The following is a 14,568-nucleotide window of genomic DNA, read 5'->3' as shown; positions in this document are numbered from 1 at the left end:
GCCTGTTTTCTAAGACGCCGCAGCAAAGTTCCGGTCGGCGGCCCAGGACTTGGGGATCCCTGTAGCCCAGATGCGCTCCAGAACATCTTTCACATCTCAGCTCTGTGACACAAGCATATAAGCCTTTTCGCCTCACACCTTCCGCCCACAAGGTGACCCAGGAGATTCCTGGGAATTAGTCAGGGATTTGCCTTCCATCTCAGCAAACCTGGTTTGTTTTATTCCAAAAATTTAGCACTGCCACAAAATACCTGCCCTTTCCAGAGAATTGGCTTTTAAAAGTTAGGCTTGGGGTTTTTTGAAATCCTTTTCCAATTTTTCCTTTGCCAGGAAATGTCTATGGAGCTTCTCAGACATGTGTATCATGGTTGTCTCAAAGGGTTTTTTTCCCCTCAAAAGGCAACTGGACTTTTTTTTGGGGGGGGGCTCCTCAAAAACTTTTCACTTCTCATCCAGGAAGCTTCTTCAGTTCTGAAAAAGTTTGTCAGGGAATCTTTCTGCACTATCGGGTTAAACACTTTCCCACCATCCCAGGTTGGAAAAACTAGTCCATGACATCTAAAGCTCTCTACCAATCCCTAGGCTGCCCCCACAGCCTCACCTCCAAAAGGTGCCCGCCCCCCATCACCCACAATCACAATAAGCAAACCGACTGCTTGATTCCTGTCCTCCCTCCTTAACTGGGGCAAAGTGACCACCAATCATGGAGCTGCAGTAGGAAGAAGTCGGCTCCAGCATCTCTGGGCCACCTCTGTCCCACTGCCATGCCAGTCTAATTGAGAGTGGGGGAAGGGAAAATGGCAAATAAAGGGGCCCACTTTTATTTAGGATTTCTTTTACCTCCCTACCTTTTTCCACACACATGAGCCTTGGTGGAGCAGTGGGCTAATGCCTCCTTAAGTAACACCAGCTGCCTGCAATTAGTGCAGGTTCGCATCCCACCAGGCTCAAGGTTGACTCAGCCTTCCATCCTTCCGAGGTAGGTAAAATGAGGACCCAGATTGTTGGGGGCAATAAGCTGACTTTGTAATAATGCCGCTTGGGGGTGTGTGTGAAAGCCCTAACAAGCAGGTATATACATAGAATGAAGGCTACTGCTAAGCTTGTAAGCCGCCCTGAGTCTTCGGAGAAGGGCAGGATATAAATGGAATTAAAATAAAAATAAATAAATAAATAAATAAACCTGGCTGCTGAGCCCCCAGACAAACAACAACAACAATAAGTTGGAAGGGACCTTGGAGGTCATCTAGTCCAACCCCCTGCTCAGGCAGGAAACCCTATACCATTTCAGACAAATGGCTGGCCAGTCTCTTCTTAAAAACTTCCGTTGCCACCAAAAAAGGAGGAAGGTCTTGCAAGAGGCTTTTTGGAGGAAGAATAGGCGAGGTTTTAAAATTTCCCATCTCTGGACCGCTAACCTCTTTCCAAGGAAATGGGGACCAGGGCCAGGAGATGCTACGGCCCCAAGGAGGCCGCCAGGGATGGATCCAATCAAATCTCAGTGAAGGAGGGGAGATGAGAAGATGATGAGGTTCTTGGAAACCGTGGCTGTCACAGGAGTAAATACGAGTCAGGACCTCATCCAGGGCACTCAAGACAGCCATGCGTCTCTGGTCAGAAAATCACCACCTGAGGTCCGGAAGAGAAACATCCCTCTTTCCTCCCCACGAAATGGCTCCTATCTGAGAACAGCTTCTTTTGTTGTGGCTCTCCCATGAGAATTCCTGTACTGCACAAGGAATTGTTTCTGACCAGAGCCGGGTGGGTGGGCTGCACAGTTACAAGATCCCTCTGCAATCAAAAGGAGCCACTAACTAGATCCCACACGGTTTGTGCAACAAGACCTCCCTCATAAAAATAGGGCGGGATTGCAGGGCCCCGTTGTTTTTTAAACTCGAGGACAAAAACGAAGGTCTGGTATGAAATGAATGCCTAAGGAAGCTGCCGTGATGGTTGGCTCCGGGCTGAGACAGCGCCAAACCTCCCGAAAGCAGCGCAGGGGGCTTTGCTGGATGGCAATAAGATGGTGAAAGCAACATCTGCTCCTGCCAGAGAGAGGAGACAAGGCCAACGGGTAACTGGCCCTTTGGGGTGGGGGGAGGGCACAGGAAAGCCAAATGGATCATTAGCTTTGATCTCTCCGGCTCCCAAGCCCAAAGTTCTAGCTTGGCCCAGCGTCTTCGCATTTCTGTGAAGGCATCAGCGGGACAGCCCCCCTCCTCCTCGTGGCTTGACCCCCGGCACACACCCCCCCAAGCCTCCCGTCCTCAGGCTCCGCCCCCTCCGAGCCTGGCGGGCCTCTCTGCAGGGGAGGCTGAAAGGCAGCAAAACCCCTCGAAGACAACCGCGCCAGGCGCTCGCGGGCGCCACGTTGCAGGGGAGCAAAGTGAACGCGGGCAGCAGGCGCGCGCCCCGGCGAGCCTCTCGCCCAAGCGGCTAGGAAGCCTGGGAGGGTCCCGGGGCCCTTCCGGGGGACGGCTGCCGCTCGGCGCCTCGCGGGGAAGGTGCCAGCGGCCCCACGTCCCCCGGCCGCCTCCCTTCAGGCCCGGCGGAGCCGTCCCTGCCGGGCCTCGAGGGTCAGCAGCCGCGGGGCCTGGGCGCGGGCGGGACACGCGGGCTCCGGAGAGCCCGCAGCCGCAACGGGCTCTCCACGGGCTTCCTAGGGCGCTTTGTTCCCGCCGCTTCTTTAGGCGAACGAGAAGCGAGCGAGCGACCCGACGGCCGAACGAGCCGCTCGGAGCTCCGTCTCCGCGCCCGGCCGCGACGCTCGCACGGAGCCCGAGAGAAGAGGGGCGCGCCGGCGCTTCGCTCCCCTCGGAGGGAGCCCGCCGGGCTTTTGTTGGCCGCCCGGCCGGCCCGGCCATATGGAAAGCGCCCCTCGCGCCGCCGGAGCCCCCCTCCAACCGCGCCGCCTTTTCCTCGCCGTCCAACGCGAGTCGGCCGCCGAGCTTCCCGGGCCCCCCGGGCGGCGTCGGCGGGGAGCAGGGGAGGCGCGCCCGGCCCGCGCCCACGTGCTGCCCGCCCTCACCCGCTGCGCCTGGTCGTGGTGGAGCTCGGTGAACAGGTAGGCCAGCAAGTGCGAGGCGATCATGGTGCCGCTGCTGCTGCCGGACGGCCCTGGCTGCGCGACCACCGGCGGGAGCGGAGCTCGGACGGCGCCGGCCGGACAAAGTGACTGGCGAGGCGCGCCGGCTAATCAGTCATCCCGGCCGGCTTCCGCGTGACGCGCCCTGCCCGACGCCGCCCATTGGCCGCGGGCGGAGGGTGTGTGCCGGCGGGGGAGGGGGGAGCGGCTGTTCCGGGGGCCGGGCGGCCAGGCTGCCCCCCCCCCGCGCGCCTCGCGGCGTGGCTCTCGGCACGTGCGGGGAGACGGGCGCGCCCGCCAGGCCCCGGGCATCCCGGCGGGGCGGGGCGGGGCGCGGCTGCCCGGAGGGCTACTGCTTGCCGGCCGGCCGGCGGTTGCGGGGGAAGCGACGGGGCGGGGAAGCGGCCACGGCCCGGGCTGCGTGCGGGCCGCCCCCTCCACCCGCGGCGGGGCTTCTGTGAGCGCGTGCAGAGCGCCTTGGCCCGGATGGCGGGCGGGCGGGCGGGCGGCGGGGCCGGGGCTCCTCGCGGCCCGGCCCCGCCCGGAGCGCCTCGCGCCGCACTGCCGGGCTCCTTCGGCGGCGGGCGGGCAGGTCCGGGGAACCGGGCGCGAGGCCTCGCCGCCTCGAGGGGACCGCGTCCCGGGCGCCGCTTCCTCAGAGCCGCCTGCCGAGCTTACGGGTCCCCGGGTGACCGCAGCCGGGTGCAGCCTCCCGCCCACGAGCCGAGCCGGTTGGGGCTCCACGCGCGAGGGAGTCGCCTTCCTGGCGAGGGGGGCCATCCGCCTTTGGCGAGCGCTCGTCCAGTTTCCCTCCCTCCCCCCCCCCTCCCTTTTGTCCTCCCCCGGCGACGCTTTCACGGAAGAGGGTTTGGACCCTGCTCGGTTCGCTGAAAGCGAAACTTCAGTTACTAAGAAATCCCTCGGACAAAGAAGTCGGCCGCTGCCGCCCCGTGTGAGAATGCGCTGCACGCAGCTGGATCAGTTTAATTAAGGAACTTGATCCAAACCAGGGGTCTTCAAACTTGGCCCTTTTATGACTTGTGGACTTCAACTCCCAGAATTCCTCAGCCAGCAAAGCTGGCTGAGGAATTCTGGGAGTTGAAGTCCACAAGTCATAAAAGGGCCAAGTTTGAAGACCCCTGATCCAAACAGTGTAGTATTTGAAGGCGATACTGTGGTTAACGCTGTATACGTCCATTTGCACGACGTTACTATATCTAGTCTGTATTAACTGACTTTTAAAACTTAGCAAAAAGATAACTGCCTCTAAAAACTGTGTGACAATGCGTTCAGTTATGTAAATAATAACTGCAGTGCCCTGATTCACACATTGTAACATCGTTACAGCATAGCAGGGAGATGTGGGACTTTGGAGAGAAAAGCTTGGTGTCCCATCTATAAATTAGCTCCTGAATATCGCTAACAGCTTGAACAAGGGTTTAAAGCCTGATTTATGCTCAGGAGCTCAGCAGTTGTCTATATTTTGAGATTTGAGAAAATACATGATAGTGTAATGTACTAACTCTTCCAAAGACAGATTCAAGATTGAAAAGGATCCTGATATACTTGAATGTATACAAATTTAAGATCACAGGAATGATAGTTCTACAGCACCTCACATATTGTGTCCAGTTCTGGTGGCCACAATAGAACAAGGATGTTGAGGGCCTGGAAGGGGGCAGAGAAGAGCAGTCAAAATGGTGTGGGGGGTCTTGAATCCCATGAAGCTTTAGAAGAACTGGGTGGGTGTTTTCTTAGTCAAAGGAAAATCAGGTGGAGGGGGGACATCACAACAGTCTTCCGAAACGCACAGGGCTGTCTCAAGGAAGAGGAGTGGATTTATTCTCCATACTCCTCGGGGTAGCATGAGAACCAGTGGGTGGAAACTGGTCCAAACTGGAAATGAGAAATTCCTCCCCAGCAAGAGCTTTTCAGCCGGGGAATGTGCTGCCTCTGAAGTCGGGGGCTCCGTCCCCGGAGGAGCTCAAAAAGCCTCTGGGCAATTCCTGCCCTGGGTAGGGAATGGACTAGATCCAAGATCCCTTCCAACCCTTGGATTCTAGGATTTTGAACAAATGAATGATAGTTCATTATATGTCAACAGTTCAGAATGACAAAGATCAGAGCTCCATTTTGCTGAAAGTGCATAGAAGGATAAGAGGGATGGACTCGGCTCATTTCTAGAAATGTAAGCCACACGAGGAAAAGATTTATTTTGTCTTTTGCCATTTAAGTGTGTATATGGGGGTGTGTGCTATCAGGGAGGGGAGAGAGCAACAAAGAGATCCCCCCCCCCGAAATTAAAAGCAAAAATATGTTTTAATGTGGGCCCCCTTTCAATAGTGACTCTTTACAAAACAGTGCCATCATTTCATCTTCCCGGCTTTTTGTAAGAGAAAGACTTCTATCAGGTCCACCCATGAAGGAACAACTGTTTGCTCTGCGGCAGCAATTCCTCGCATTTCTTACATGAAGTAGGAGAAGAAGAATTGTTTTGCATCATCATCAAAACATCAAAAGAAAATGTCAGGGACAGGAAAGAGAGAGTGGGTGCCAGCAGCCACCACAACAAAAATGAAATCCTGGACCGGTTCACACCACGCACGCACTCACAAGACTGGACTTTTCAAACACCGCTACCCTTAAAGCAGAGGCCCCCACCCTTTCGGGCACCAGGGACCGGTGCCACGGAGAAAGGTTTTCCCACAGACCAGATGGGGTTTGGTTTTGAATACTGCCTGCATCCCAAGGATGGAGCTTTGCTTGTGTGGCCCACATGCTGGCATGCTACAGACCGGTGCTGGTCCACGGACCGAGAGTTGGGGACCCCTGCCCTAAAGGAATTTGGGGTATCCCCTTCACCCAGGAATAAAAAAATAATTCATTGGGGTTACGGCTGGACAGCAGATACAGGGAGCGCTTTTCATAATAAATATATCGTGGCCGAGGGCCAACACCGTAGCAGAGCAAGTGCCCCAATTGCACAGGAAAATCAAAGAGAGCTCTGACATCTTTCCCAGATGTTGCAGTGTTGGCCAGGTATAAAAGAAATTGGGCTTGTGACTGTTCTGGGGTCCTCAACCCACAGCATGAGATACACTGCCCTAAAGGTGTGCAGTGAATAACGAGTTGGAAGGGACCTTGAAGGTCTTCTTGTCCAACTCCCACTTCGGGCAGGAGACCCTCTACCATTCTGACAATAACTGTCCAATCTCTTCCTAAAAACCACCAGTGATGGAGCATCCATAACTGCTGAAGGCAAGCCGTTCCTCTGATTAATTGTTCTCCCTGTTAGGGAATTTCTCTCCTTGATAAGTTTCCATCTGTTGCTCGTCCTGCCTTCTGCTGGTTTGGAGAATACCTTGAGCCTTTCTTTTCTGTGGCAGCTCTTCAAATATTAGAAGGTGCTATTATGTCTCCCCTAGTCGTCCTCTTCGTTAGACTAGGCATGTCCTGTTCCTGCAACCATGATGTTGGGTTGCCTTTGTGGGAGGCAATAAAGATTCCTGGTTGCCAAGGTGGCGCATGCTGGGTTGTGTCAATCAGCCTCCAAAAGTCTGCCTTTTTCAGAACTGGCCCAGTGGAAAAGAGCCTTGGTTTCCGTGAATGCTGTCATTCTGGCAGAAGGAGGGCGGGGAAAATGTAGGCAGGACAGAGCTCCTGGATGCCTTTTGCAATCCTGTGCAACAACTTTATGCAGACATTTCACAAGGAACCCACAATTTCCCTCTTGCAGTGTGGACTTCAGTTAGCCTAATTGTGCCACCCACAGCAGCTCTCCATAAATGCCCCAAATTGATTTTTTTTAGCCTAAAACCATTTTTAGGTGTGGAAAATAGTTGTATGAAAAAACTTCTTATATGTCTGAGCTTCCTATCACGGGAGAGTGAGAGAAGTGAAATCCCCACTGAGGATGCCACAAATCTCCCATGGCTACTAACAGACCCAACCCTTCGGGGGTTTTGCGCCCTTCCAGAGAAAACCCTCAGCATCTTCTGGGCACAAGTGGTAGCTCCAGGTCAGGTTAAGGGCGGGCAGCCCAGCACCTTCGCTCTGGGCTCCAGAAACGAAGGAAGAGTTCCGCTGTAATTTGCCAGGATTCCTGCCACACCAAATGCAACAGTTCAGGGGCTGGGATGGGGTGTCACAGATCCTCCCCGCCCCCAATCATTCTGGAAACCAGAACCAGGGGCTTCCAAAAGGAGGCACCCCCCAAAAAAAAATTGACAGCTAGCCTCTAGCAAACTCCCCTTGCTATTTAACCTCAGAGGGACGAGGGTGGAGTTTGCTTTGGATTGATGGTGCAAGCATGAGTTTACAATAAATTCAGAGAAGCAATGACCAACAAATAATTGTGACAAAATGATGTCTGCTGGGACACAAAGAGGTGGAAGTGGCTCATTAAAACTTGTGATATCATTTTCAATAATCCCTGATTGATTGTAATATTTTGTTACTGTCAATTTCAGTGTTTGGTTTGGCAGTCAATCAGATAAAGACATTTAAATAGCTAGGTAGATTGCAAAATATTTGCAACCTGTGGCAAGCAGACACTAGAAAGCAGGCAATCCTATTAAAGCTGAGTTTTTTCTGTGGCCAAAATTGGGGGGGGGAAGCCATTTAATGAGAAGATCCTGAAGGAATGCAGCTGCACAGCCTGGCAGAGACCCCTGGCTCGAGTGCCCTTCGGGGTTCCAAAAGAGGGCTGCCACCTGCAGTACTTTGCAAAGGTGAGGTTTGCGCTCTGCATGCTCAGCAGAATGCACAGCAGCCTCCAGAGAGGACAGACATCCTTGCCACTTTGCCTCTGAATGGCCACTTCATGTAGGAGGGCAGGAGATTCCAGCCGAAGCGTTTCCTTTCGGGCTAGTCTCCTGCCTTTGTGGCAGATGAGAGCAGAGTCGCAGGATTAGAAGGGACCTCAGAGGCCGCCTAGTCCGGACGCCCGCCCAAGGCAAAGAGACCTTGTGCAGGTAGTCCTCAACTTACAACCGCAATTCAGCTCAACATTTTTGTCCCTAAGTGAGACAGTTTGGAAAAGGTGATCACATGTTCCCAGGACACTGCGTCATAAATATGAGTCAGTTGCCAAGCCTCTTTATTTTAATCATGTGACTATGCGACGCTGCAATGGTTCTAAGTGTGAAAAATGGTAAAAACTCACTTTTTTTAGTGATGTAACTTTAATGGTCACTAAATGAACTGTTGTAAGTTGAGGATTACCTGTACCATCCTGGTGAAATGGTAGCCTAGTCTATTTCTGTAAACCTCCGGTGATGGAGCACATACAACTTTGGGAGGCAAACTATTCCTCTGATTAATTGTTCACACTGTCAGAAAAGTTCTCCTTAATTGTAGGTTGGGTCCCTCTTTAAAGATCTCGCATTGATTCCTTCTTGTCCTGCCTTCTGGCGCTTTGTTGAATACGTCAATCCTCTCTTCTCTATGGCATCCTCTCAACTCCTGGAAGAATGCTGTTGAGTCACTCCAATCCCAAAGATGCTTTTTTCACGAGGCAACTCGACTTTCTTGTTAGTTTCTTGTCAAGTTGCCTTGTGAAGAAAGCCTCTTTGGGATAACTGTGACCTGGATGACTGAGAATCTCCATAGACAAAGTCACTCCCGTCCTCTTCAGTAGGCGAGACATACCTAGCTCTCTTGATCACACAGTTCAGCTTGCAGACCCCTTGTCATCTTTGTTGCTATTCTCTGCAGTTTCTAGGGTCTCAGCTTCTTGTTTGTATTGTGGTGACAACAACTGGGGGCAATATTATAAGTGTGCCCTTACCAGTGCGGTATATAATGGTACAACGACTTCATGTGATCTTGATTCTATTCCTCTGTTGATGGAGCCTAGGATTGTGTTGGTTTTTTTGGCACCTTCAGCACACTGCTGGCTCCTACTTACCACTCTTAAGCCAGGTACTGCCTATTCTCTACCTGTGCATTTGGCTTTTCTTGCATAAGTGCAGGACCTTATTTTTCTGGCCACTGAGCTGCATCTTATTAGATTGGGCCAATGCTCAATTCTGTCAAAATTCTTCTGAATCTTGAGTGTCTTCGCCTTAGCAATTCCTTCCAACTTAGTATCATCTGCAAATTTGACCCCTTCTATCCCAGCAATGGGGTGGGTGCGGTTTTGCTATGATACATCCAGCCCGCAGGCCGGCAGTTTGACACCCCTGATTTAGGTCATTTATGAAGATGTTGAAGAGTACTGGACCTAAGACAGAACTTTGGTACACCACAGCATGCTTACCTCCATCTAGTTCCATTGTGGACCATGTGCTGGTCAGTAAATCCATCTAATGGTGCTAATTCCACATTTTTCTAACTTACTAAGAAGCAGGCTGTGATCTACTTTGTCAAATGCCTTACTGAAGTCCAAGTATACTATGTCCACAACATTTCTCTGGTCCACATATTCACTTGATCAGGGAAGGCAATGAGATTTGTTTGGCATGATCTTTTTGACAAACCCATGTTGGATTCTAGTAAGACCTTTGCTCACAAATCCTCCACTTAATTATCTGTCCCTGGATTTAAACAGATATTGATGTCAAGCTGATTGGCCTATAATTTCCTAGATCCATTTTCCCCCTTTTTGTATACTAGAACCACATCAGCTCTTTTCCCGTCTTCTGCTAGTTCCCCAGTGCTATAAGAGCTCTGAGAATTACATTCAGTGGGTGAGTAAAGGGACATTAAAAATGGACTCTCCTCCCAGTGACAGTCCAAAACAGTATCACGTGCCCCATTGCTCAGGATCCTCCCTCCTTGTTGGATTATAAGCATGGATTTAGCTAGGTGTCCTGCAGTCAGAGGGATACTGGAGATGAAGAAGGGGGGGGAGAGATGGAGAAGGGGGGGCGAAGGCGACAGCAACCGCAGTTCTTATATTAGAGAGGTCAGGTGTGTCAGCCAGTTGCTACAACCATTGCTCCTTCCTGCCTCCAGTTGACCTCCTCCTCCTCCTCCTCCTTCAAAGGATGGGATCTTTTGGGCACAGAAGACTTGGCACCATGGGGGCGGCGGGGGGGGGGAGAGCTGCACAATCACATTCTTCACAGGAAGAGGAAACATTTGGTAGGCTGCTGCTGAGGAGAATTGCAAACTTCCTTTCCAGAGGGGAGAAGAAGAAGGTGACACAGACAAATGTGCTAAAGGAAAAGAAAGTCCCAGAAACGGAGACAGAATTGTACCTTTTAAATCAAACCAGATGCCGTTTAACTCATTTCCCAAGGGGGTGTGTGTGGAATAATAATTCCCATATTTTACATTCATAAGACTGAGAATTATAGGAGGTCACAGATGTGGAAGATGGCAGGATGTCCATCTGTCATTACCACCTGGTTGACAACAAGATGCAGACGCAGAGTGGAGGATAGTTTTACGCCATTGAAAACCAGGAGCAAGAATTGGTGACAGGAATTTAATTTAGTGGAATTCTATATGATTGTGTTACAGGGAAAGTGATTTTTCCCATAATTTTGAATTACAAGCCTTTCAGATAATATCTCCCATTATTAATACCTACCTTTCTAACCTGTATAACTGATGGGAAATGTAGTGCAGCATATTTAGAGAGCTGAGTAAGGCAGAGGTGGAGCAGTGGGCTAATGCCTCCTTAAGTAACACCAGCTGCCTGCAATTAGTGCAGGTTCGCATCCCACCAGGCTCAAGGTTGACTCAGCCTTCCATCCTTCCGAGGTAGGTAAAATGAGGACCCAGATTGTTGGGGGCAATTAAGCTGACTTTGTAATAATGCCGCTTGGGGGGGTGTATGAAAGCCCTAATAAGCAGGCATATACATAGAATGAAGGCTACTGCTAAGCTTGTAAGCCGCCCTGAGTCTTCGGAGAAGGGCGGGATATAAATGGAATTAAAATAAAAAGTAAATAATTAGAAACCTCCATCAAGATGTTGCTCAAATCCCCTTGCCGCCACGTTCTACAAGGAAGACCCAGCCCCAGTGAAACCTTCCTCTTTAAAACATTTGTGTATTTAACCTATCCAGCCTCCAATTAACTCGCAAAACACATTTCCTACATACCACCACACAAGGTGTCCTCAGGCTGCATTTTGCAAGCAGGGTTTTTTTGGGGTTAGGATGTGGGTGAGGCCCTACAGTATTTAATATCACATCTGTCGTAATCAGTGCTGGAGTGCTTACACACACACACACACACACACACACACACACACACACGATTGCAACATTTCTTCCATTACCGCTGCATATCGCAAAACTGGAATTTTGTTACATAACTTCCGTGTAAGGGAAATGTTTCAAGCAAAAACAGAAGTGCCGGATTGCGCAGTGCAGGGAGAGAAACCTGAGGCTGACCCAGACCCCTCGAGCCAAACCCAGGGCCACAACCTCAGCCAGCAGCTGAAGCCCCTCTGAGGAGAGGTTGAGGCCGACACCCACCCAGGAGCTCCAAAGCCCCCCCCCCCGCCGGATGCCCAGCAGCCCGTCCATCTGTGGTTTCCTCTGGACCAGCTGACTTGAAGAACTGTCCCCCCCTCCAGCACCATATGGGGGCTCCCCGTGCTCGACTTCTAGCCTCTGCCTTCTTGTCTTCAGCCCGGGGTAGACCTTCCCAGCTGCCTGCTGGGCGGCCAGGATGAATCGGGCTGCCTTGCAAGCCCTGGGTTTCATTGCCACAGTGGAAGGATCCCCTTTGCCAAACTCTGCATTTCTCTTAGAGAGGTTTCCCAAAACCTGAGGAGCCACCAGAAATATTTGAGGTTAAAAAATGGCCGCCAATCGAACGAGATGTGTTGCTCATCCTGAACTTTTCAGAGTTACAAGCACTAACTACCACAGCGGGGTAGGAGTTGCTTAGTAAGATCAGTACAGGGAGTCCTCGGCATATAACCATTTGTTTGGTAACCATTTGAAGCTACAAAGGCCCTGAAAAGGTGAGTTACGTCCAGACCTCGTCCTTGTAACCATCGTAGCATCCCCGCAGTCATTTGGCAACCAGCCTGCCTTGATGGCTGCAGCGACCGAGGGTCGCGTGACCCCCACATGTGACCTCCCCAGCCAGCTTCCAACAAGCAAAGTCCGTGGGGGAAGCCAGAGTGGCTTAACGACTGTGTGATTCACTTAACGACTCCAATGATTTGCTTAAAGACTGTGACAAAAAAGATCATACAACTGGGCATAACAGCTGCTTTGCTTAGCAACAGAAATTTTGGTCTCAAAAGGCGAAGGGGTGGCAGGTTCTCGTCGTCAACTGAGTTTACAGGAACAAGATGACTAACCCCTAGGCGTGGCAGTCAATGTGTGGCAGCGTTTATCAGCCCCCCCCCCCGGCAGTCGTGGCGACAATAGTCAAGGGCTTGCAGCCGCCGCTTGCAAAACGGGTGGGGGGTGGGGAAGAGAGACCCTTCGGCTCCAGGCAGCAGCGGAAAGCACGAGCGAAGCCCAGTCAGCGCTCCGCGCCGCGGCAACAGCCTGCCTGCCCCGCGAGGGCAGCTCCCCACCAGGTCTTCACCTCGCACCGGTCATCAGGATCCAAGTTCGGATGGCCGCTGGTCTCCGAAGCAGCAGCGACCAGCCTCTCCTCCTCTTCCCCCCCCTTCCTTTCTAGTTAAAAGCTACGTTCAAAACCCCAGCAAGCTTTCCCTCATCCCTCCGCTCGCAATAGCCCCCTTGCCAAAGAAAGCGATAAAACTCCTCTCTCCCTCCCTCCATTTCAGAGGAAAGGAATCGCACAGAACCCCAAACTCCTCCTCGGCTTCACCTGGTCTCTCCCCCACAACAAACACCCACCATCCCCCTTTCTTTCCTTCCGGCAGCAGCTGCTCGAGCCTCCCGCTTCCCTCTCTCCGGCCAGGCTCCCGCGAAGCCTTTTGGCCAGCCCCGCTACCTGTGAGTGTGTATCTTCGTTTATTATGCTCAAAGACCAGCATAAGGAGGGAAGGGCAAAGCCAATTAAACAGTATAAAAATACCAACTATTCTATACTTTTTTAAAAAACCAAAATCATACCAAAAAAAATTCTCCACAATTTATATAGATGAAAACAATCTGGATGAGAACCAGGTAGATCCACCTGCCTTAGAACTGGCAATGAAGACCCTGAAGGGGTGAAGCCTTTGCCTTTAGCCAAGTGACAGCAGCCAAGAATCAATCCACAGGCGGCCCTTGAGAGAGATGCCATGAAGGGCTTGGAATAGAATAGAATAGAATAGAATAGAATAGAATAGAATAGAATAGAATAGAATAGAATAGAATAGAATAGAATAGAATAGAATAGAATAGAATAGAATAGAATAGAATAGAATAGAATAGAAAATAATTCTTTATTGGCCAAGTGTGGTTGGACACACAAGGAATTTGTCTCTGGTGCATAAACTCACAGTGTACATACAAGTAATAGTGATAATCATATGAAAATAGATTCATAAATCATAAAATACAACTCTTCATCATAAATCATAAGATGCAACATTTAGTGATAGTCACAGAATACTAGCTAAGCAAACAACATAGATCATACTAGGGTACAAAGATCAGAATCATGCAGGTCGTGGTATTCTCTGTGGTACACCATGAAAGCACAAGTTGGGCCTTGAAGCGGGGGGGGGGGAATCATGCTGACACTATTTGCATTGCAGAAGAGCACTGAGAATACTGCGAATGATGACCAAGAAAACCAACCGAGGATTCATCGTACTAATCAACCCAGAGTTTTCACTTGAGGCCCAAATGGCCCGGCTACAGTATCCTACTTTGTGCGAAGACCCAGCTCTGGAAAGAGGGAGGAAAAGAGGAGAAGAGGACGACCAGCAGCCAGGTGCAGGCACTGTGGTGATGGAGGCTCTCTTGGAAGACCTGAAAGAGCAGTTTAGGGATCATCATCGCAAAGAAAATGTGGTTTCCAGCACCAGCTTGAGGGCAAATAATCACCGTAAGCAAGGTTAACATTGAAGTTGAAGTCTAGCTGATTGTGGAAAAAATAGGAAAGATCTCTTCTCTTCTCTTCTAAAAACCTACCTGATTAAAGATTTCCTGCTTCTTGGTCTCCTCCCTGGCATCCATCCTGTCCAATTTCTTGGTAGCAACTGCAGGTGATCTGGAGCTGCCCTGGTGTCCTCCAGCTCAGGAAGGCATGAGCAGAGGACAGCTCTGGGAGTATTTATGAAGAAGCTGGCTGAGGTCACCAGCTGGGCGAGGCTGAGTGTGTTGCACAGGCAGACAGGATTGTATGCATTGAATCCGACTTCTGGGCAATGAGGGAGGCTGAGAAGGGACATTGGGCACCACATCTCAGCTGTGGCTTTTCCTCTTGGGCAGTCACTGCCAGGCTCGCACGCTGGCTGTGGGAAACAACAACTGTTCACTGAAGCATCTGCAGGACAACACAACCTAGGAACTGAAGGGCTCTGGAATTTTTTTTAAAATTACTGCCAGTTCTGTGATGGATTGCAGTATTTCAGTGGTTTTAGTGAAAGAGCAGCATGTCATCATC

General features: G+C 51.1%; 1 protein-coding gene across 2 annotated transcripts in view; it reads right to left on the bottom strand.

Annotated features, from left to right (window-relative positions):
• LOC308671572 (hexokinase-2-like) overlaps positions 1–14,194 on the bottom strand; it is a 44,970-nt gene extending 30,776 nt beyond the window's left edge. Inside the window, exon 1 of one of the 2 annotated variants that reach the window (XM_081333844.1) lies at positions 14,094–14,194. In XM_081333844.1, coding sequence (XP_081189970.1) covers positions 14,094–14,138 — 45 coding nt within the window. In that variant the 5' untranslated portion in view covers positions 14,139–14,194. Of the gene's footprint in view, positions 1–3,028; positions 3,190–14,093 lie in introns of those variants that run through there. The other variant, XM_081333843.1, reaches the window with a different exon arrangement.
• Between the last annotated feature and the right edge of the window lie 374 nt (positions 14,195–14,568).

Source organism: Vipera berus (genome assembly GCF_964194415.1).
Source record: "Vipera berus genome assembly, chromosome: 8".
In the NCBI taxonomy this organism is placed as follows: domain Eukaryota; kingdom Metazoa; phylum Chordata; class Lepidosauria; order Squamata; family Viperidae; genus Vipera; species Vipera berus.
This window is presented reverse-complemented; position numbering and strand designations above follow the sequence as displayed.